Source organism: Callithrix jacchus, chromosome 12, assembly GCF_049354715.1.
Source record: "Callithrix jacchus isolate 240 chromosome 12, calJac240_pri, whole genome shotgun sequence".
Lineage (NCBI taxonomy): Eukaryota > Metazoa > Chordata > Mammalia > Primates > Cebidae > Callithrix > Callithrix jacchus.
The window spans coordinates 53138537-53163270 of NC_133513.1; the positions used below are offsets into that span (position 1 = coordinate 53138537).

At 40.9% G+C, this 24734-nt stretch overlaps 1 protein-coding gene across 47 annotated transcripts in view; it reads left to right on the forward strand.

Annotated features, from left to right (window-relative positions):
• KCNMA1 (potassium calcium-activated channel subfamily M alpha 1) overlaps positions 1 to 24734 on the forward strand; it is a 767226-nt gene that overhangs the window by 589371 nt on the left and 153121 nt on the right. For all 47 annotated transcript variants that reach the window (XM_035266161.3, XM_054242917.2, XM_054242918.2 and 44 more), the window contains 2 exons: positions 11075 to 11184; positions 22376 to 22444. In XM_035266161.3, coding sequence (XP_035122052.1) covers positions 11075 to 11184; positions 22376 to 22444 — 179 coding nt within the window. The remainder of the gene's footprint in view (positions 1 to 11074; positions 11185 to 22375; positions 22445 to 24734) is intronic.

The following is a 24734-nucleotide window of genomic DNA, read 5'->3' on the forward strand; positions in this document are numbered from 1 at the left end:
TGTGCTTAATTATCTAGAAGCTTTCTCTGTTACTGCTTCCAATATCTAGCAATACTTCACGGAAAGCATTCTTTTTCATGTCTGGTTCAAATCCTTTAGGCTGTAATTGATTCTTCTGAAACTCTGATCCTCAAGGCATCATAGAGAATACTTGTCCCATATTCTTCACAGTCACTGGGAACAGCTCCTTGCTACTCAAACTATGGTCCCTAGATGGGAAGCATCAGCATCATCTGCAAGCTTGTTAGAAATGCAGACTCATAGACTAGATCCCACCCCAGGACTAAGGCATGAGAAACCAGGTTTTACCAAGAGCCTTGGGTGATATACATGCATATCAAAGTATAGAAAGCACTCCATGTTTCCAAGGACTTTTATTAAGTAAGCCCTCAGACACATCCACTAGTGAGACCTTGTCACTTGTTAACAGCAGTGAATGGTGGGATTCTCACCAAATTGTCTAAAATAGTAAAGATCCTTCAAAGGCACAGGCAACTCTCTGGTTTTTTATGTTAACCAAAGTAAGCTCCTCATTCCTATATGGATTCAAATATTCTTTAACCCGTTTCTTCTTCTCTCAGTTTTGGCCTCAATTTTAGAATTCAGGAGTAATGAACTTGCCAAATATTACCCTCCCTGGGCTCAGTCTACTTCCTGTTGAATTGTTTGACTTTACTTTGGAATCCCAAAAAAATGAAGACAAGAAGAAGACAAGGAGGGTTGAGTCACATGGGGAAGATAGAATAGGCATGAGATGGAGGGGAGAATGGGACTTCCTCCCCCAGAGGAATGCAGGCAGGACTCCTAGCTAGTAGGAATAACTCCAGTTAGATTGGTGGCAATATACCAGTTCTTGAGAGTTTTGTCTTTCAAATTCAAGCCTCCAAGTTATTGGATTTAGAATTTAGAAAACCATAAGCCACTTGCTAAGAGCCCAAGATGTTGTGTAATGAAAAATTTCCCAGAAAATATTGCTCATAGTAAGAAGTTTTTTGGGAAGTATAAAAATGACCCAATTAAACATCCTCCCTGGAAGATCCTAAGAGTGCAGAATTTTTTTCCACGCTCAGAAGCAGAATTGGTTGATTTCATGCCCCAACAGTGAATGCTCTGAAGTTACTTATGCTTACTTATGATCAGGTGCCTAGAAAAGTTGTTCTTGTTTCTTTAGGTCTCTTTCTCCAGTTTTATCTTGCTTAATTCAACTCAGCAGATATTAACTCAGCACCTCTTATTTACAAGATACTATGTTGCTCATTCTAGAAGATACAGAGCTGAGTAAGACAGCCCTTCCTTTAAGGAGCTTACAGTCGAATAAGGAAGTGGAATTCCACTTCACTGTAGTTCTCTTCAGACGTTAGAGGATGCTAATGTATGGTGGTACTTAACGCTTATCACCACACATGGAGCACTTACTAAGTGCCGGGTACTGTTCTAAGGTCTCTGTACTGATCATGTCATTCAGCCCTCATGGCCACCTGAGAGATGTGTGCAGTTACTATTCCCATTAAGGCAGGGACAGCACAACACATTGGTGAAATGAGGAAAAGCCCCAGAGAGGAGGTAGTTTATGACTTGAAAGTTACAGGAAGTATTGAAGTTTGACAACTGAAAACAGTCATAGAGAGACGTATTTGTGATAGAAGGGTCAAGGGAAACAGATTTCGGGGTGGGAAGTCAGGAGAGGAAGTTTTTAGATTAGCATTTCCCATCTTCTTGAGCTGCTCTTTGAAATAAAGGATTCTGCAACTAAATATCATGTTTCCCCTTGGAGATTTACAATTCCTCTTAACATGTTAAATACTCTAAGGAGCATTGCATTAATAACAAAATAATAAAATTAAATGAAACAAGTTGTCTTTGTTAAATTCTGTGCTTCCCAAGTTTATTTCATTCATTCAGAAACTAGTACTGAGCTATAACTATGTACCATGCACAGTCCAGGCAGTGGAGATTGGGGTAAAAATCTGTGCCTTCAACATTTCCTACATTTTAATGGGGGCCACCATGGAATCTCCTCCCATTCTACTTTGTTTCAGATAACACCTGCTGTTAAGTTCTGTCAAGTTTATTCTGTGATGTATTAGTTGAGAATAATTCTGCCTTTCTGAAATAAGAAATTGTGGGAAGTAAGATTTTTAAGACAGGGTGGTGCCATGTTGTGGACCAGCACAATTCCATGTGTAGTCCGTGGTCCGTGGTCCATGGACGGGGACTGTGAGCTGTTTGATACTCATCCATGATGAGTTAAGTACAGAAGATGAGAGTAAGTGCTTAAAAACTTTCTAAGCAATTTGATGGATTAATTTTATAATGGTTATGAATCTATGCTAAAAATTTTGGATTTGTACTTTGCATATCGTCTTTCCATTTCATTTTTTTTGTAATTCATTTTTATTTATCTTTTATTTTTATTTATATATTTATGGTCTCACCATGTTGCCCAGACTGGTCTCGAACTCCTCTGCTCAAGCGATCCTCCTGCCTTGGCCTCCCAAAGTGCTGGGATTACAGGCGTGAGCCAGTGCCTGGCCTGTAATTTATTTTAATTAGATTTTGCAAAAGAATGAATATTAGAAATAAAAGCTAAACCCTGTTTCCTCGCCTCAGATGGGGTGAGAAGGGCTGCCTTAGAAAACCCTGCATACGAAGCTGAACTATCCTAAGGTTAGTTTGGCGGTCATCTGCCTGGAAACATTTACTTCCTGCTCAGTTTACCCCAATAAGAATTATTTTTAGTGGTATTTATTATTTGAAGGACATGTAAAGATGTTCTTTACTATTAGCAAGGTTGCAAAACCAAATTCCTATCTGGACAGAGAGTAAATAGGCCAATCTTTAAAGAGGTCTCTTAAATGTAAACACCTTTTTTTTACACGGAAGAGAAAATTAAAGAGAGGGTGGCAAAACCTTCTACATACTTAAAAAAGTACCAGTTTCTTGCCACATACGTAACACTTAAAAAAGTCATTTCTCAATAATTATTCTTTTAAAAAGTTCTCCTACCACTCTTGCTGTTAACCCTTCCTTTACTTTCAGTTCCTCTGGCACTCTGTCTTTCCAGAAACAATCCTGTTTGGGATAATGGAGTTGGGGGAAATGCCATGTATTCTGACTCTTTTGCATGTGGTATGGTCTGTTAATCTCTCTCTGAACACCTCATGTGGGCTGATTATTTTTTCATAGTGTCTGATGGAAGAAATCTCATTTGATAGTCTGCGGCCCACTTGTCTGGGAGTAAGAGATTTGGCTCCAGTCCACCCCGAAATTAATCTTTGGAGTTGTTAATTTATTTGTTCATGGCTGAAGCAGCCAATTATCTGGCATTTCATCAAATCCTCCCAAAATTATTTTAATTGACATTGTCCCGAAGCCTTTGGAAAAATCTGAGATCTTTTTGTCCTATTCACACATTCCGGAAAATGCTCTCTGAAGTAGGCCACAACTGGGGAATGCCAAATTGTTATGGATTCCCTGAAATCCAAGCAACTTTCAGAAAGGCAGCTGAACTGAGTCCATGTCTAGGAAGTTCAGTGTTGAGATGCAGTTTGGCACAGAGAAGAAATACATTCTGAAAAGGTGTAAATCACTGTTCTCTTCTGCTTTCTCCCTTTGCTTTCACCCTTGTCACTAGTTCGCGCCACCACAGAAAGCTGTGCAGCGAGGCATTCTCTGTGCTGGCACCATTTGGATCTCAGCTAGCAAGACTCAAACATTTCATTTGGTTTATTCTATGAATTGCTTTTAGGATTTGCAATTATACTGAAGAATGGAGAAGCTAAGAAGGGGTAGAGAAGGAGATAACCACGTGCCCTTTGATAAAAACTGGGGCAAGTTTGTTGACATTGGAACACAGAGGGAAATGGGGGAAGAGAGAATCTGAGAAGTCCCATGATGAAGTCTTCTTAATACCTTGCTGGCCTTAACATCTTACTTTCCTACAAGAAATGAGAAAATGCAACATTCAATTAAACTTTTCCCCTTGACAGAGCATGCTGTTGAGGAATGGATACAAATGACCCCCCACTCATTTTAGTAACCAGCTCAAACATTCATCAATTTAGAACCCATCAATTTTGATTTCATGTTTGTTATTGTAGGCAAGGACTTGACACATTTTCTGGGGCATGTAGGGGGGATCAGGATAAATACCTTTTAATGGCATCTAAGATATGCCAGTCAGTTCATATGACTACATTCTGTTTCAGACAATCTCATTACAAGGGACACTGACAATGTATTGCATAATTTATGTATATAAATATTCATTCAAATGTGACTAATTCTTATTAAGCACTTTAAGATTTAAAACTGTGGATCCTTTACAGGAAGAGTATTCACTGAAAATTTACATAGACTTTTTAAAAATAGTAAATGTGGTAAGTTATTGTGAATACACTAACCTTCTACTACCCATTTTGGGCAGTGTCAGTGTGTATATGTTACGACTCATCTCTTCTTATTGCAGCTATTAACATAATGGTCATTGGTTTTTATAATTTCCTTTTAGTCCTTTATTTTTGATGTGCATAATATAATGTATATTTGGATTAAAAGAGTATGCCTGTTTTCAATTAAATGAGAAATGCTATATGACAATCTTTAGAATTATTTACATGACTTCAGGGGTAGGGATGGACTTCTGAAAAATTATTTGGTTGTAATCAACACAGTTATTCAGACTCTTTACTGGGAACAGAAATCATGATGCTATAACATACCCCCAGCCAGGAAAGCTGAATTTTTCACATTCACCGGGCTGTTAGCATTAGAGAAACACAGTTTCACTCTAATCAGAGGAAGCATAAAAAATAAAAGGCATCATTACCGACCCACCATTAGTGACACATGCGGAACCTGGGATCAGAAAGGTGTGACTTCCCGTGGAGCCAAGGCTGAGGTTTCCAGTTGGAACGTACATTTGATGGGGGAGCTGTCTGCCTATGGATTGGTGTGAAACCATTTGCTTGGGAGGTTCAACTAGAGTGGTTGAAAAATTAGATAATGAAGAGCAGATAAATAAGACAGTGAGAGGTGTAGGCAAGCTAGTTCATTGGCTCAATCCCCTGTTCTCACTGACAATCCCCTGTGTACTTGATGAATAAGGACCCACAGAGCATCACCTGCTCATCTTTGCTAGGCACTCTTCTGAAACAGCTGGGGTTTGATGTGACAGCCAAAGGATAAATTGCTGCCTCAGGAAATGCTCTGCCTTTGACTGATTGCTGAATGGCTGGCAAATTAATTCTGGCACCTTTCCCTAAGTCATTTTGGTCCCATTCCTTCATTTTTCTGCTGAGAAGTGTATCTTCACATTACAGTTAAAAATACATTGACAACACAAGTGTGGGGAACAGCATGCACTATTTTAGGAAAGAAGTCGTAGGCTAGGAAGGTTCTATTTTATATAACAGAAACCATACTTTTATGCCCTGAGAGGAGGCTTGAACCACCCCTTCAGCTCAAGCCAAAATGGATAGTTACTCCTTGCTAGACGTCTCGTAAAGTCATGGGCTTTTGAGTCCCTGATGGGCTTTGGTTGTGGTATTTCCCTCTTAGGGATTTGTACCCAGGAAATCCATCCCATCTCCCCAAATCCTAACACCCCGACTTCCCTACGCCTCTGTCTTTGCGGTGGTTGGTTAAGAGTGTGAACTCTGAATCCTGTTTGTACCACATATTCACTTTGTGCCTGTCAGCAGCTTTCTTAACCTCTCTGTGCCTCAGTTTTATCATCTATAAAAGGGGAATTCATAATGACAGTAACCCCCTTCGCCTTGTCCAGATTTCTTTGTTCACATTCATTTTCTTGGTATTAAACACAAGGTTTTATTTATTTATCTATTTATTTTAGAGACAGGATCTCTCTGTTGCCTAGGCTGGAGTGCAGTGGTGCAATCATAGCTCACTGTAGCCTTGAACTCCTGGGCTCAAGCTATCCTCCTGCCTCAGCCTCCTGAGTAGCTGATACTACAGGGGTGTGCTAACATACTTAACAACTTTTTAGTTTTTTTGGAGAGGCAGGGTCTTTCTATGTTGCCAGGCTGGTCTCAGACGTCTAGCCTCAAACTTCCTGCCTCAGCCTTCCAAAGTGCTGGGATTACAGGTGTGGCCAAGGATTTAAATTAAATGTATTTTACACTGATTTTCTTTTCTGTCTTAAGAATACATTGTATGAGAAATGTACACTTTTGTTTTTGCTTTTCCAAAGAAACTCAAAGATACCACACTCAGGACTTAGAAAAGTAATGTTGATAGGAGGTTATAATTTCAGCCCTTGAGTAGGTATGAAGGTCGAAGTTCTGTTGCTGAGTTTGTGATGTGCTAAATGTCATGATGCTGGGTTCTCACTCCTGTCTCGTCTGTTGTGACCCACCTATTTCTGTCCTTGTTCTGGCATGACTTAAGGATTAAATGGTCCTAGTATTAATTATAATTACTGATTCTCCTGCTCTTATGTTGTACATAAGGGTTTTCAAAATCCTTTTAATTGTGACAAAATACCATACAAAATTTATTATCTTAATCATTTTTAAGCATATAGTTCAGTGATACATTCACATGGCTGTGCGACCATCACTACCATCCACCTCCAGAACTCTTTATCTTGCAAAACTGACACTCTGTCTCATTAAACAGTGACTGCCCATTCCCTCTCCCTCCAAACCCTGGCAGCCACCATTCTACTTTCTGTTTCTATGCATTTGAGGACTCTAGGTACCTCATATAAGTGAAATCATAACATCATTGCCCTTTTTGTGATTGGGTTATTTCAGTTAGCATAATGCCTTCAAGGGCCATCCATGTTGTAGCATGTGTCAGAATTTTCTTCTTTTTTAAGTCTGAATAATATTCCATTGTAAATATACCACAGTTTGATTATCTAGTCATCTGTCCATGGACACTTGGGGTGCTTCCACCTCTTGGATGTTAGGAGTAATGCTACTGTGAGCACAAGAGTACAAATACCTCTTTGAGATCCTTCTTCCAATTCCTTTGGATATATGTCTAGAAGTGGAATTATGAATCCTATGGTAGTTCTATGTTTAATTTTTTGAGGAACCACCATATTGTTTTCCACAGTGGCTGTGCCACTTTACATTCCCACCAACTACATACATTGCTTGAAAAGATGACAGTGTAATTCAGTTACAATTTTAGACTCTTTTTAAAGTGAAATTCCTTGACCAGAAACCTCAAAAACATATTGACCGTCCATATGGAAATAGTGTTAAAGATGTGGAAATCTTAAACAGAGAGCTATGGTAATGAAACTAAACTCCCCAGCATTTACTCAGTTGATTCCATGCTACCAGGTCCAGTGTATAGAGACTATCTGCAGGTCTACACAAGGATCTAGAAGAGGCATTTTGCTTTCTAGAACATTCTATACTGTTTTTCAGTTATTTGACTTTCAGTCCTCAAGCACTTCAGATTAGCCACAAAGGCAAACTTGCAGGAAAAACGATATGGAAAAATCAGTAAAAGACATATATGGTCAGATATATAGTCAGATGCATCTGGTGCTTCCTCCAGCAAAGAGAAAAATATGGGGAAGTAAATACTAGTGTTGATTTAATCAGAAACTAGAACAGATCTTAAGATGAAAAATATGCACAATCAATATTTGCTGAATGAATGTTAATCCATAAAACAATTTTTGCTAAATTCAAAACAAACACAAATAATATTGTTATCCTACAAAGAAGGTGTTCCATCTTATTTAAAGTTTAGTGATTTATGTACAAAAATATTTGGTCTAAAGAATAGCTTCATTAAGACATAAAGGCATGAAAATTCTGACCAAAAGTAAAAGAACCTTGCTAAAACCATATTACTTGAGGAATACTACCAATGATCAATAATAAAGGTTTATATTTTCATTATTTTTGATCGCCAGGTGTTGTATTTAAATTAAATCATAACACATTATAAAAGTGAACACATGTAAAAAGAATAGGCTGGCTTCTTCTACTTCAGGAATACCATTTGCCCATAAGGCTCTAGTATGAAGATTTATAATTAGTGATACCTCATATAGTATCCCATTAATTAATAAAACAAATTGCGCTAATACTGTTCCCCAAATATTCTGTATTCCAACATTTTTTCTTAAGGCAGACTAGGCTTTCTTCAAATTAGTTAGAGTTAGTGACCTTTGCTTTAAGTCAAGCATATCTTTTATTTAAAAAAATTTATTGGCCGGGCGCAGTGGCTCAAGCCTGTAATCCCAGCACTTTGGGAGGCCGAGGCGGGTGGATCACGAGGTCAAGAGATCGAGACCATCCTGGTCAACATGGTGAAACCCCATCTCTACTAAAAATACAAAAAATTAGCTGGGCATGGTGGCACGTGCCTGTAATCCCAGCTACTCAGGAGGCTGAGGCAGGAGAATTGCCTGAACCTAGGAGGTGGAGGTTGCAATGAGCCATGATCGCGCCATTGCACTCCAGCCTGGGTAACAAGAGCGAAACTCTGTTTCAAAAAAAAAAAAATTATTGAGATATCATGATTTGGAGAAATTAAAAATTCATGCTCAGCTAAACACATTGCAGTTAATTTTAAAATCATACCATTTAGCAATAGAAATGGTTGAGTGACTTTTTTTAAAGTCCCACTCTGGGGAAGGCCAGTTTGTAGATAAACAGCTCATACCCAGCAGCGCTGCCTAGCTAATGCCTAACCTGTGGGAGCAGACTGGAAGCAGCTCAAACTAATGAGGTTAACCTACATAATCTAATCACCCAGCAAAAAAAAAAAAAAAAAAAAAAAAAAGAAACAGACAAAAAGCACAGAGCCAGAAAGCGTTCATTTCTAATTTTTTTCTGGCTTTTGTATGCCAGAGCATCACCAAGTAGAAGATAAGTGTCCTTTTCCCACTGTTTCTAGGTCTTCTTCTGATCCACGTGTTACATTTCTCCCAGTTAACTGACTGGCCGCAGGCAAGATACCTTTTAACACAAGATCAGCACTAGATGTTCTAAAGAGTCACTTCCTGGCCGGGCGTGGTGGCTCACGCCTACAATCCCAGCACTTTGGGAGGCCGAGGCGGGTGGATCACTAGATCAAGAGATCGAGACCATCCTGGTCAACACGGTGAAACCCGGTCTCTACTAAAAATACAAAAATTAGCTGGGCATGGTGGCGCAGCCTGTAGTCCCAGCTACTCAGCTAGCTCCTCGGGAGGCTAAGGTAGGAGAATTGCTTGAACCCAGGAGGCGGAGGTTGCGATGAGCCGAGATCACGCCATTGCACTCCAGCCTGGGTAATTAGAGCGAAACTCTGTCTCAAAAAAAAAAAAGAGTCACTTCCTATTGGCAGGGTGGCTTCATCTCGTCTTCCTCTTACCCAAGCCCCCACTGGAAGGGAAGCCTAAAAGGCTGCAGCCGAAGACATAGCTTGTCCTCCTTCCCTCAGGGAGGCCTGCAAGATCCCTAAGCTCCCAAAGAGGCTCAACGTTCTCCTTGTAATTCACCGGTTTCTAGAGATTGACTCCATTGTAAACTGGCCAAGGTGGCATGCACGTGGCTGGAATCCCAGCATTTTGGCAGGCCAAGGCCGGATCATGTGAGGTCAGGAGTTCAAGACCAGTTTGATCAACACAGTGAAACCCTGTGTCTACCAAAAATACAAGAATTAGCTGGACATGGCGGCTCACACCTGTGATTCCAGCTACTTAGGAGACTGAGGCAAAAGAATCTCTTGAACCCAGGAGGCAGAGATTGCAGTGAGCTGAGATCCTACCACTGCACTCCAGGCTGGGTGGCAGAGCAAGACTCTGTCTCAAAAAAAAAAAAAAAAAAAAAGATTGACTCCATTATAAAATCCTTCCAGAGATGTTTAGAGTGAAGAGAGTTGCTGGGAAAACCAACTAACCTTTACTACTTAGAAAAAAATGCATACTTTAGTGAAATTTGGAGAAGATCTCTCTGAAACTACTACATTTGGTCATATTCCTTGTGGGGTCAGACAAATCTCATTTTGTGCAAAGTAGAAATATACTGTTTCATTATATTATATACATGTTCATTATAAAAGCCTTCAGACAAGAGAGGAATGTATAGAGAAAAGAAAGTATGGTTCTACCACTCAGAGGGAACAACTGTTAGTGTTTTGATATAAAGCTTTCTAGATTTTTTTTATGACTTTAAAAACATTCAGATAACTATAGGGCATTAAAAATAATAGAATCAGATTATACACACTATTTTATACTGTGCCTTTTTACAGAATTTCTATATGAACAGGTATACATTTTCATTATAATTTTTAATTGCTTCTTAGTATTCATTGTATGTGTACCATTTATGGTTATTTCTATTTTTTCATGAATAGAAGGATGTTCTTATATGTTCTTTTACCTCTGTTTTCTTGTTTCTTTGCTATGAATACTTAAAATGGAATTGTGTAAAGGAGTATGTACTTTTGTAATTTTGATAATAATTACAAATAATTTGATAATTTAAAACAGTTGTGTCAATTTCCTTGCCCACTAATATTGTGGGTGAGTGCCCATCTCTCCACACCATTAGAAGTCATACAGATTAAAGACTGGGTACAGTGGCTCACACATGCAATCCCAAGACTTTGGGAAGAAGCGGCAGGAGCATCACTTGAGACCAGGAGTTCAAGACAAGCCTGGGCAACATAGCAAGACCCTGTCTCTAAAAAAAAAAAAAAAATAGCTAGAAATGGTGATGCACACCTATGGTCCCAGCTACTCCAGAGGCTGAGGCAGGAGGATTGCCTTAGTCCAGGAGTCCAAGGCTGCAGTGAACTATGATCCACTGCACTCCAGACTGGGTGACAGTAAGACCCTGTCTAAATAAATAAATAAAAAAAATGAAAGAAATCATGCAGGTTAAAAAAAGAAGTGATGTTTCAGAGGGCACATACTTTATGAGTTTAAGGTCATCAAAGGCTTTTTGTGGGCGCAGAGGTATTCCTGACTGCTGAAAAGGTCACTGTCTTCTAATTAGTGCATTCATTTGTTTGCCTGAGAGTATAACTCAGGTTTCCCTTTTACAGACCACCGTCATATTTTAAACTCTCTGCATGTGTTCCTTTCCTTTAGATTGAGGAAGACACGTGGCAGAAATACTACTTGGAAGGAGTCTCAAATGAAATGTACACAGAATATCTCTCCAGTGCCTTCGTGGGTCTGTCCTTCCCTACTGTTTGTGAGTAAGTGACCATTAACTGGATGCTCTTTGGCTCTCAGGGATATGGAATGTGCCCCTTGAAAGAAAGCCTCCCATCTCTGCTCAGCACAGCTGGAGCACTCAACAATTGCCGAGGGTGTCCCATGTGCTTGGCCCCCTGTGATGAACAGGAAGGCGGGTCATTACATGGTCTCTGCCTGGGGGATTTCCACTGGCCTCACTTTTCTCAACAGGCCTGATAGTCTTGGACTTGGATGCATTGTTTATGCTAACTTATGAACTGCAGTTATCCTGTATGCCTCCTGTGATGTAGACACATTTATGAAGAGTGGCATGAAGCCCTATCTTTCTGATTCTAATAGGGCAAAACAAATCTTTCCAGTCCTTGGATGAAAGGAATTTTAATCTGTCTTCCAATCAAGTCTAATCATAGAGCCAACAAAGAAGCTACTGAAATAAAGCCTTTCGAAGTGTTTTCACCCTTTGCTGAGGAAATGTGGAGCCAAATGTACAGAAGGAGGCGTTGAGCCCCCACATGGACAACTGTCATGTTATAATAAGTCTTAGCTTCTTTTTACACTGGCTCGGCAGGATGGATCAAAGCCACCCACCATGGCCACTGCAGGTAGAATAGAGGTCACCTGGGGGGGGTGACCTCAAGAGCCCCAGGTGTCTGCCGTGAGGCATTATGGTGCCTCATATTCCCCACTTAGAATTCTCATGTCTGCAATCCCAGCACTTTTGGAAGCTGAGGAGAGGGATCACTTGAGGCCAGGAATTCAAGACTAGCCTGGGAAACACAGTGAGACTCTAGCTCTACAAATATAAGGAAAATTAGCCTAATGTGGTGGCACACACATATGGTCCTAGCTACTCTAGAGGCCAAGGAAGGAAAATTGCTTGAGCCCAGGACGTTGAGGCTGCGATGAGCTGATTACATCACTGCACTCCAGCCTGGGCAACAGTGAGACCATGTCTCTAAAATTAAAAAAAAGAATCTCAGATGTTGAGTTTAAGATGAATGGGGGCTTTGTGCTCTCTGAAAACACAAATTCCCTGAGAATGGTGACACATTAAGCCTGATCTCTTGACACCTTCACAAAGGATTTGACAAGGATGCTCCTCACTGGGAAGAATTGGGGATCTGGGAGCTCACTGGGCTGAGGAAGAAAAACCATTTGCTTGCACTTCCTGCCTACTTACAAACCAAAGCACCTTGCTGAAAGAGAGGTCTGAAGACATCGAAAGAAAACCGATCAGGTTTTACCATGAAGGAGAGGACAGTCCTGGGTGCCCTTGGCCTCCTCTGAATCGCGGTTTTCTTTCTGTATGCAGGAGGGAGGGAAATGGACCATTGGTGGCTTCCTGTTTACCTGGAGCCTCCTGTCACTGAACACAGCAGGTGCACTCTGTCAGTCCCTGGGCCCAGACCCTAAGCAATCCAAAATGGTTTGGCTGTTTACAGAAATTTCTCACCCTGTCTCTAAGCGAAAGTTTAAATGCTAAATGGACTGGAAAAGTGAATAGGTAATTGATTCGGAAGGAGTTATTTTCTGAAAATGGATGCCCTATTGTGACTCCCATGTGAGCCTTTCTTTGAGAGTGATTTCTCTTTCTGCCACCGAGAGGAGTTAACCATTCAGAAGCACTGGGTTCTGGAACACTGAGGCTGTCCCAGGGGATCTCCTCTTTCTTGGAGCTTGGACTGCCTAGGATAGAAGCCCCGTGGGAAAGCAGGCTTTTTAACGGAAGCAAATGAAGCCTTGTCTGTCTAATGTAGTAGTGGTCCGAGCACATAGCAGAGGTGCTAGTGTCTGCAGGGAGTCATGCTGGTGAGGGCGTCTGCAGGGGTGTCGTGAAGCCCCCTTCCTTGGCTGTGTGGTTTCCCTGGCCTGGTGTTTGTGTCTAACAGGCATGCTGTCTCCAAACTCTCCCAGCCCTTCTTGCTTTCCTGCTCTTCTCTTATTCTGCTCTTGGGAACTGAGTTGGTTCCTCTTACAGGTATTAACTTGGAGGGTTAGGACTGCTCCCACTATAGGCTCTAACTGGGATACTCGCAAGGTATGTTCGACTCACAGTTGCCTAACATAGTGTCTAATTTCATAAAAACTAGTTGCTGATATTTCAAAATAGTGGTATTTCACATAAAAACTAGATTTCTGGCTTCTTTAGAAAATCTAATGTGACAGTGCAAGACCTGCATTTCCTCTGAATGCTAACTCTCTCCAGTTTGATGTAGCAAAGGGGTTAGTATAGTCATATAGTCACTCCTCCCTGATATCTGAAAGCAGGCCAGATTTGCACATAAATCCCAGGCCTGGTCCTGTGGCTCTGTGAGTTTGCCAACCCTGACCCACTGGGTGGTGTGGAACTTCACTGGCCTTCAACCAGCTCAAGAGCTGGCACTAGTAGCTCTATGAATATTTCCTTTGATTGATTTTCATATTTAGAACATGTCCCAAGGAGGAGACAGATTGTTGTCAGAGAATTTAGTATTTGCTCGGTAAAGCTTCTGATATATATATCCCACTTCTGATGTGAGTGAGAATGTGTACGACTTAGTGCTATTATTCGTTTAATACAATGATACAGCAGAGGTAGGAATGATCAATAAAGGAAGGACATTTAATGAGATTTAGGAACATCCCAAAACATTGAAGCTCTCCTCAAGCATTTGATTATCTGGGGGCTTAATTATCTGTGTTTTCTACTTTAAATTAAAGAAAAGCCATAACTCAAAGTTACCAGCAGTTTAATGATAACACTCTTCAATTCAGGTTAATTAAAGCACAGCCGTAATTAGAGGGTAGTGTTGTATATCACCGGGCTGGCACATAAGTATTTTCATTACAGTAAGAATTGGCTATTCAATTTCAAAATGACATAAAGGACGCCAAAATATATTTTAAGCTGGTTCACAGGGAAGAAAAAGAATTGGGGAATAGTCTGAGTATCATAAAGCACAGACAAAATATACAGATTTTCAGAGCAGTTTCTGTAATTATGCACTGCACTAAAACAATATGCAACCAATAATATCTTAAAGCATGGAAAGAAATAAATTTACTTTTTCTCTGTGCTGGCAAAATGTCCCCTTTCAGAGTGGGATTCGGAGAGCTTGGAGTTTTCTCGGAAGCTAGGAGAGTCATTCTATGAAAGATATGGGAGCAGGATGTAGGGGTGAAATTTGGGGTTATTTCCCAGGCGAACAGGAAGGGGAGCAAAAGAGGCAGTGGGGGCAGAAGGTTCTGCCATCCCAAAAGCTATCTCTATCAATATTTCAAGCCAAGAGATTCTCAGTGTAGCCTTTAGTCTGTGCTCGAAGGCCCAAGAGCCCCTGGGAAAGCACTGGTGTAAGTCCAAGAGTCCAAAAGCTGAAGAACTTGGTGTCTGATGTTCAAGGGCAGGAAGCATCCAGCACTGGAGAAAGGCGAAGGCCGGAAGACTCAGCAAGTCTAGTCCTTCCACATTCTTCTGCCTGCATTGTCCAGCCATGCTGGCAACTGATTAGATAGTGCCCACCAAGATTGAGATTCTCCCAGTCCACAGACTCAGATGTTAATCTCCTTTGGTAACACCTTCACAGATATACCCAGGAACAATACTTTGCATCTTTCAGTCCAATCAAGTTGACACTCGATATGAACCATCACAGGTGCTTACCCTCAATTTCCCTCTCTGAAATATAAGTACTATGATTTATCTGTCAGTACTGGTTAATGTCTTTTTTCCCTCTCCCTCCTCCCTCCTCTCCTTTTTCCTCTACCATTTATCTTTCTCATTGAATATAATAGAAGCACTTAGGAAGAAAGAAACACATTGTGAGCTATATGTGTGTCCAAGTTATATTTACTTTTAACCTTTAGGAAATTCTCTTACTGGTTAATCACCAATATTCAGAATTGGGATATGCGCACCATTGTGCCAGGCTTGGTGCCAATTCTAAAGGAAACTGCAGCTAGATTTTATCAAATATATGTGCATGAAAAGATCAATAGCAATACTTACAAATGCCAAGTAAAATATTCAGTTTCCCTAGGGTGGCTGCCTCCAGAATTTATAGCTTGGTGAGGGAGAATAGTATGCATCCTCAGAGTGACCTGGGCACTGACTGATAAGTGCTTTGGTAGATGCACACAGCTGGAATACAGATGCTAGAGTTATAGGGACATCTCCCCGTAGGCTGGGGAGACCAGGGGGTGCTTCCTGGAAGAGATGACATTTGAGCTGTGCCATGTTGGGAGTATGGATTCAGATGGGTGAATAAAGAAGAAAGAGTGTGTTCTAAGTGGTAGGAAATATGGAGTCTGGACCACATAGTACCATAGGGAGCTCTCTCAGCACGTAGGTCTCTGAGATTTTGCAGTTAGAGTAGATTGCTTTTCTCTTTGGATGAGAGAAGGAGATGCATCAGATTTATTTTGACTTGTGATGTTTTGGGGGGTGGGAATCAATAGCAGGGTTTTTTTTGTGAGCACTTGCAAAAGTGAGGGTGCACTCCCCTATCCCCAGGGAGGGCAGAGGGGAGAGAAGGGGCTGGACAAGGAGGAGATGCAAAAACCACAGGCTGCCTCAAGAACACTTGTGTTCTAGGTGCTGAATCTCACAGTAAGCCTGTTAGTCAGTCATTCATCATTTGCAAAATATAAAAGCTTAATTGTATCTGGTTTTATAGCTCAGAAGGGATTAGGACAAAAGATGTGTTTAAAATATGGTGTGTGTCTCTCTCTGTCCCTCTGCAGCTGATGAAGCAGTTAAAATTCAGATTTGATGTGGAGTATTTAATGCCTGGGTAACTTGGGGAACTCCAATCAGATCTTCCTCAGCTGTGCTGAAGGGCAGGAGTTCTGTCCCTAAGCCCAGGGGCAAGTATGGATGCTACTGTGCTGTTTTAAGAGTGCAGGGGGGATTCTCCATTCCCTCTTCTACCTCCCTGCACTCAGTGCTCCCCACCCAAATTCAGAAAATCATGCTCTCAACCTGTGTTGTTTTGTGCAGACAGATCTTTAAAAAGAGGCCGCTTGGGGAAATTTAAAATTTAAGACCGCCCAGAGAAAAGCTGGGCCTCTTGCCCAATGAAAACTGTAGCTAGTTTAACTTGAGTTCTGTGAAGTCATTAATTTTTAGAGAAAGACATCCAAATTTGAACATGGAGCAGAAAGAAACCAGGCAGACCCAATTGTTATATGATAGATTTCTTTAGCCTAGCTGCAAAAATGGGCGTCTTAAGTGAATTTATGGAGAGGCTTAGATCTCATTAAAAAAAAATTCTTTTCCTCTCATAGAACTGGCCCTATTCATCCACTTGTTTGGGGAGTATTGTAATTAGGGTTGAACATATATGAATACAGATGTGAATATAGTACTGGTGGTTATTTCTCCTACAGCGACCCAAGAGGTGACCTTCTTATGGGCTAGTGAATAAACTGGTGACTCTAAAGTCTATTGAAATCCTTAATAACAGGCTACTGAGGCAGTGGTGGGTCCAGAGTCCAGAGGGGTCAGTTCTGTTGTAAATGGGGTGGACGCTTGGGCTTTGACTCAATGCTGGGTTCTTGTAGCAAACACACAGTTCTTCCTTTCATTTTATATTTCCCATTAATAATAATAGCAAGGTTCTGTAAAATTGCAGTTGTCCACACTTTAGGCAAAAGTTTATTGCCTATATCAAGTAACATAATTATTATTAAATTCTAGTATCTTAGGTGTGCTGGTGGAGATGGTGTGTGTGTGTGTGTGTGTGTGTGTGTGTGTGTGTTTGTGAGAGAGAGAATAAGAGAGTGGTAGAAAGGGTGAAGATATTCTGAAACCTTTCCACTCTACTCCTAGCAAAGCTTCATAGAAAAATAGTCTTAACATTTCCATGGACATTTTAAAGCACTTCTGTTTTCTTGGTGCTGAGTCTTGGAAATCCTGATGTTTCAAGGTTTCTTTACCTAGATATTTCAATTTCTAGGACCTGTCATTTTAAATTAAAGCTACTGAATGTGAATCTTTTCCATTGTAGCCCATTGATCCAGAAGACCTGGCTTCCCAACATGCAGTGTTTGTATCCGCATCTACTCCAATTGCATGTGCCAACCTGGTATTCCCAGGGGCCCTCTGGATCACTGAAGAGGGACTGGTGCTTTGGGTGGGGCTGGGTTTAGGGGGATGATGACAGCTGCTTCTTTTGTCCTCCCTCACCTGATTCATTGGGTGAGTCCTCTTCAACAGAGCTCCTCCAAGCCTCCTCTTTGTATGCTCTTCCTGAAGGTGCAAACTCTATGACAGGTTTCCATGTTTAATTCACACCAGCAAGTAATCTTTCCAGTCAAGGGGGCCGATTTAATGGCAAGAACAATTTATTTCCCTCTGGGCAGGTAGAAACAGTTGGACTCTAATTCTTAAGAGCCTTTGTTCAGGAACATCTGGGTTGAAACTACTGTAGTTAACAGATGATGTTGGCAGTAAAAAAAAAAGGGCTTTGTATAATGTCGTTGTCAAATTTGGTAGACCTCTACTTAATAATTACCAAGAAAGCAATCTAACTTGTTATTATAACATTTTTATTGCAGATTGCTGGTTTAAGACCTTTTGGTGACAAGTGGCATTTTTTTTCCTCAAAAAGTCATTTCTATTCCCCTGTAATTATTTTTGCAACCAGCAACAACTTCCTGCGTTGGACATATTGGGGTATTTTATTTTGGAAGCCGAGAATTAAATTATTGCTAGCTTACGGCTGATTTTATCCCATTTTTCACGTTGTGAAGGCGTTCTTGCTTCCTTTTTTGCCCCTTACCTCACCTCATCCTGCTTCCTGATTCCACACCAGTTCTGTATACACTGAAACACTGTAGGCTGAGTAAAGGCAGAATTAGAATAAGGATTAGATGCTTAATACCTATTCTTCTTTACCAAAAAATGGTGTTGAATGTTGCAAGTCAATGTTTAACCGGAGAACATCAGTTCTGGGTACACTGAAAGTATATATATTCTTGGGAGTGTAGCGGGGGTACATAAGGGTATAAGAGGGTCTGTAGAAGGTCCCAAGGGCAAATGGTTGTGTTTTAGAATTAGACTTGTATCTTGGCATTGTGGATTGAAGGCAAAAATTAGATTCCCAGAGCATATCACTGCTTTTTTCCCTTCTGTATCCTTCCTTTCCCATCTGTCTGCTTCTAACAAATAAGACAAGCTAAGAAGCAGCTTGTTTCATGATGCTACTCACTTCCAAGCTTTCTCCACATAGACTTTCCTGGTTTGCCACTTTGTCTTTTCTCCATCACTTCAGCCACTCATGAGATTCTTCTCCCCTTTAACACATGCATTTATTTATCCAGCCTTTACTGAAGGCTTACTCTTTGAACTTTGCAAAATGCCAGTGAGGCAAAGCATACATCCTGTACAGGAAAAACTCAGTCTAGAGGGGAAAGATAATTAAACAAGTGATTACCGCGCTAGCTCCCCTGTTTACTCACATTGCTCTGCTCTTCCCCTCTGGACATCTCCAACAGAGGCTGCATCTCTGCAGCAGGGTGGAGTCTTTAAGCCCAGGACCCTGATATCGGCCAACTATCTGTGGCAGGATCTAACAAAAAAGTGTGACTTGAACACTCACAGAGGGAGCCCTACACTGTTTCCAGTGTAAATCATGGTTGATTATGCATGACTTGTATTTTGCCAATATTCAGAGGATACAGTAGGGATTAAAAACTTAAATACCTGTAGGAGTCAGGCAGTTACCAACAAAGAATGAAAAGTCAGGCGGTCTGAGACAATAGAGAGTGGTAGGGACTGTGGCACCTTGGAGAACAAACAACTTCTCCAGAGGGATAAGTTCTTCGTAGCTGCACTCCGTTTTAGCCATGTGGAATGTGGAGCCAATGTAGCCATATCTGATTTCTCAAGGAAAGCTGAAAAGCCAGTTTTTATTTGCATTCACTTGTTGACATCTATTTACAGTTTTTAAAAAACACTGTACTCACCAAACAGAATGTGTCTGCCTGTTGGGCTTATGACTGCCACTTCATTTCCTCTGTTCTGATGAGAAGCATCTGTGCAGCACACTGCCTCAAAGACTCAATTTCCACTTTCGGCTTTTTACATGAAAGTTATTTGACCTTGACCCAATTGCTTTCCCCTGTTTGGACCTCAGTTTGTCATCTGCATAGGAAGAGCAGGATCAGCCAGTCTTGAAGGGCTCCTCTGCAAATCCGTGTTGTGGTGTGGCTTGCCTATGTCTTCTCTGTTCACATCATTCTACCCATCTCCTTTCCTTTAGCCAAAGGGCAACAGCTTGTTTTGGGTCAAAGGACTTCTTAAAAAGGGGCTTCTATAAGGCTTGTAGAATTATCTTAGGTGTGGATTTGAATTTATGGAATTAAAACTGGAGGAGGACTTAGATCTGCAGGTCCATCCCCTATAAGGTTAAGGAATGAGTACAACACTACATAGATTTTATGAACTTTCCTGCAGTAGTAGCTAGGAAGACATAATTCACCATTACTATGAACTGTTTCTTCCCTTGTTACCAGTGGGATTAGGTTTATAAAAGCAATGAAGATCTTTGATCCCATGAACTACCAGAGTCCCAGATTGGACTGGGCATTGCTCATAGGATATCAGCAAATTAACCTTTGCATGATCCATACCAAGTTAAGATCAGCCTTCTCCCTGATGTTTTGGCATTTAGCTACTATTTACATGAGAGAGTGGTTACTTAATGTGGTAATTTGGTTCAATAAACATTGCATAAGCTATCTGATTGTTTTTTTAAACAATGTAAGCTCCAGAAGTAACAGTCCCATAAAGGGTGCATGTTAGCAGTGCTCTTTGGGACATAAATTAAGTAGGGCATTTTCCAGCTGTAGTTGGATATGTATGTTGGTGTTTCAGCAAGCTGCATAATCAGCACAAAGCTTAGGTCATTAGAGTCTGCTGGCAGGAATCAGAAAACCTGCAAATCACCAGGAGATCCCAGATATGCCTGGATAGAGGTGGTCCTTTGACATCTGACTGTCTGCTAAAGGCAGTGCTGGGGACCACAGCCTCACATGTAGGAATGAGCAATTTGGTCTCACTCCCTGGAGAGCATGAGGCCTTTGCCTCACTTTCCTTGAAAGCAACACCTCCCCATATCCAGCACATCTGATTATGTCACTTTTCTATTTTAAACCAACTGAAATCCCCCCATTCCACTTATAATAAGCTGCAGACTCCTTGCTCTGGAGAGCAAAGACCTTACCATCTTGCTCCCACCTCATTTTCTGACCTAATCACTGTCACGCTTGACTTTGCTCACTCAGCTGCAGTCTTTCTGGATTTATTGCTGATCTTCAAATACCCAGAGCTCTTCCCTGCCTCTGGGCCTTTGTGCCTGCTGTTTCTACTTCCTAGAAAGCTCTTTCCCCATATCTTTTCATCATGCTGTTGTGCTCCTAGCATCCTCAGAATGGTCCGACTGAACCACCACAGATTATATACCCCTTCTGAGTTACTCTTTAGCTTCTTAAGTTGCTTCATTTTCAGATAGAACTTGTCATCATCTAGAAATTTATTATTTACTCACTTGTATATTTGTTTAATATCTGTCTCTCCAATACAACATAGGCTCCACTGGAGGTCAAGATGTAGTGTCTCCTGCCAGGTATTAGCTAGAGGCCTTAGGCAAGTTACATGGACTTTCTGACCCTTGGTTTCATCACCTGTAAAATGGAGCTATTGATAGAAGGCTGAATAATAGGGGTAGTAACTTCCTCTTAGGGATATTGAGGGTGTTAAATTGAACCACCAGAAGGTCCTCTCCCCACTGCGACCCAGCACCTTATCCCACTTACAAGGCTGGAGCTAAATAAGCGTCAACTCATTATTCAATCTATCAGTTAATCACTGTTTTATTATTCAAAAATGGTAATGCTCACTGTAGAAACTTGTCATACATTATGTATATAATTAGTTTATGTGAGCTTTTATTTCTATAAGTATGTAAGTGTACAGTTTCATCTAATTGTATTGTGCTATTTACACGTTCATGTCTTTTATATATTTGTTCTATTTACATGTTCATGTCTTTATATAATATTATTTGTTCATTTTATATCTTGAAATATTCTTTGAAAAGCCATTTGGAATGCTAATACCATATTGCACTGTACTTTTTTGCCTTATTATTGGACATTTAGGTTTCTTTCAGTTTTTCTACTCAGTATAAATAATACTTACTCTGAACATCTTTAAGCACAAATATTTTATTGCACCTTTTGTTATTTTCTTAGAATTGAAAACCAGTAAGTGGAAATCGTTTGTTTAACTTCTCTGTATTGGAGGATCTATTCACTATGCACTATGGAGAATTTCAAACAAGTCCAGCTCTCTTAAGGAAGTTTCCCTGGTTGAGGAGACAAAGTTCAGACACATGAAACAATAGGGAGTGACCATAGCCAGTATAACATTGACTAAAAGCTCAGTGATTTGGTTGCAGACAAGGTGCTGGGAGAGTTTTGAGAATAGAAAATCACAGGGTAGCAGTTGCTGGAGAAGACCTACTAGTTGGAAGATTAGAGTTGATGTGCATGGGAGGATGGGTTGGGAAGAGAGAAGGCATTGGGAGTGGGGGACCCACAAGGGAAGGGATGGAAACAGGAACAAGTCAGCCTCAAAGCAGTCTGCCCTGCAGTTGAGAGCATCGGGCAGATGAGGTGAAACAGCTTGGATGGAGCCAGGAGTGACAATGCCATTGTCATGTGCTGGGCACTTACACAGAGGCGAAGTATTATTATCATCATTCCAAGCACACAGGGGTCTGCTCGGAACAACAATATGAGCCATTTGTACAAAAGACCGAAATGGAATCCAAATAGCAGGTCCAGCTGGTCCAAATCTTTCCCTCCCCCTGTAGTTAACATTTTACTACCCAACTGAGTAACTAATGAATCTGGCCCAGTGAAAATCCCCAGTCACAAATCCCTGCTTGGGCTCTGTGTCTAGACAGCCAGACCAGAGTGCAATTTGCACTTTGAGCATTCAGCACCTTATCACTTGCAAGAAATCGGGTTTAATGGGGAAGATGGGGAGGTGTTGCTTCCACCCCCTCCCTTTGGCACAGGGCTGGTGGAATGAGGATCCCCTCAGATAATGACTGCATTAGGAGACTGGAAGATTATAATAGTGTTTGTTATGTGTCTCTGGTCATTTAGAAGCACTGATTGGGAGGCTTCTCCATCTCATTGCAGGCTGTGTTTTGTGAAGCTCAAGCTCCTAATGATAGCCATTGAATACAAGTCTGCCAACCGAGAGAGCCGGTAAGTTTGCAGCGACCCAGCGGCTGGCTGACACTTTCGGTGGTGAGAGTGCATTCTGAGAACGGTCGGTTCACTTCTGCTTCTTTGTGCATTATTTATCTGCATGGAACCAGATGTAACACTTCTCTGACCCTAGAGCACATTTTGAGGGATGCCCCACCAGACACTGCAGCTTCTATGCCAGACCAGCCTGGCATCCAAAGTCCTGCTGGGCATTAAGAGAGTGTTTCTTCAGGGGAGAAGGATGAGTCCTTCAAATATCTCCACCTGATTATGCCGACCTGGACTTTTCACCTTCTAAGTGTTAAACTAGACCTTAAAACCCCTTTTCACTGCGGTGAGCAAAAAAACAGGTGGACTCTGGCCTCCTTTACAGCAGCCTTGAGATAGAGCTGTGAAGGGAGACACCAGCTTTCTTGATAGCCAAATTACAAGCTACCTATTGTGTACCATATGTGCTTCTCCCGGTGCAACCAAAATCCAGGTGGCAGAATATCAGCTTCATGTAAATGAGCCAGGAGAGTGGGGCTCAGAGGCAGGAGCTCTCTTTATTTATTTATTTTACACTTAATTATGTGCAAATCAGACTGATGAGAGACTGGGTCTGGTTGAAATAGATAACATCCCAGTCAATATATGAGTTTACGCTGGAGGAGGGAAGCATCGTGCTAACAAGAAATTTTGCTGATGGAGTACTGTATGCATTACAGATACAATAGAGATGATTTTTTTTGTTTCTTAATTCTTGTCAGTAGTTTTGGAAGAAACAGAGCTCATTGAGAAGTGCTCAAGCTTTTGTTCTCTGAAATGATACTGATAGTCTATTCTTCTGTAGTACATTTTTTTTTTTGAACCTGCAGATGCCCAAATGTAGAGGGCAGATCCCCTCCAACAAACACCTTAATAACTGAGCAGAGCACAGGGCAAGACTAGAAGTTTCCTGTTATCATCATTTAAGTTCTGCTTCTCTGGGTGAATGACCCAATGCAGCTAGGCTTTCAAATGTACAGCCTGTGTCTATGACAAGACAAAAGAAAAGAAAATACTGGATTGTCAGCAGATCAGTCCAGTGTTTTCTGTTACCTTAACTACCAGATCAGATTGCTCACAAAGTCAATCTGATCAAATGTTAAGCTAGTTTGAAAACCCAAATCAACCAAAAGGAAGAAAAAATGGTAGATTTGGTGGCTGTATGTAGAACATGGCTGTAGCAGTTAACAAATGTGTAGATAGATAAATATGTTCTTTTTCATGTTGACAAAGTGAAGAATATTGTTTGCAAAAACTGAGAGTCCTGGTTATTTGCTGTTCAGCAGATGAGGCAGAATTTTCTGGAATTACTGTTTGCCCATGTTTTTGCCAATACTCACTTGTACTGGCAAGTGAGGGGGAACTGTGTGTATCCTGGATTTTTGCAAATGATATTCTCCATGTTGCCAAGTCAGCAAATCTTTGTGTACCTCAGTGTTCTCTATTTACTTTTGCGTATCTTTCAAAAAAAATGTCATGATGTGGGTGATGCTGATGCTGAATAGTGTTTTTGACCATTCTGGAATAATCTGACTGCAGGACATTGCACCCTGAACCTTGAGCACTTGTCTCTAACTCGTTTCCTTTTGATCCCAAGGAGAGAGAAAGAGTAAAATGCTGTTAATGGTTCATTGTGAACCCAATGTCACCATTCTAAGAAAACAAACTCAGAGCTGAAGATGAAACTTTTCTTCGATAGATCTTTCAAATGAGTCACAATTCTGAGATGTTTTCAACAAAGCCATGTTTATAGATATCATTTTTAGTATTTTTCTTTTTCAGAACAGGGCAGAAAGGACTTGTTTGGCTTTGTTTGGGCTTTCTATGTGCAGTCGCCAGCTTTAATTCTCAAATGTGGCTTGGTCTCAGTGTGGAAAGCACATTGGTTCTTGTGGAAAAAGGTGTGTTTGAGGGAATGTGGATCATGCCTCTGAGAAAGCACAGGACTTAACAGACAATATCCACGTTAAAGATAAACCATTTTTTTATCTTCCCTGAGAATAATTTTCATTTTTTTCTTTATTTAAAAATGTCCCACTTCTCTTCCTCTCGTGTTTTCTAACTGACTGGGTGTGGAAATCCCAAGGACCTGCTTCTCCTCGCACCTTCTTTAACCTGTGTTTAGCAGCCTCCTTCGTTGTTGGTTTCACCCCATGAGACTGTTTTCGTGCTTTGCTGAAAAACCTTGTTTTCACATGCATCCTTCAAGTGATTTGAAACAAAGGTTTTATTCCTTCTTTCCTTCTGGTGTCAGTCAATT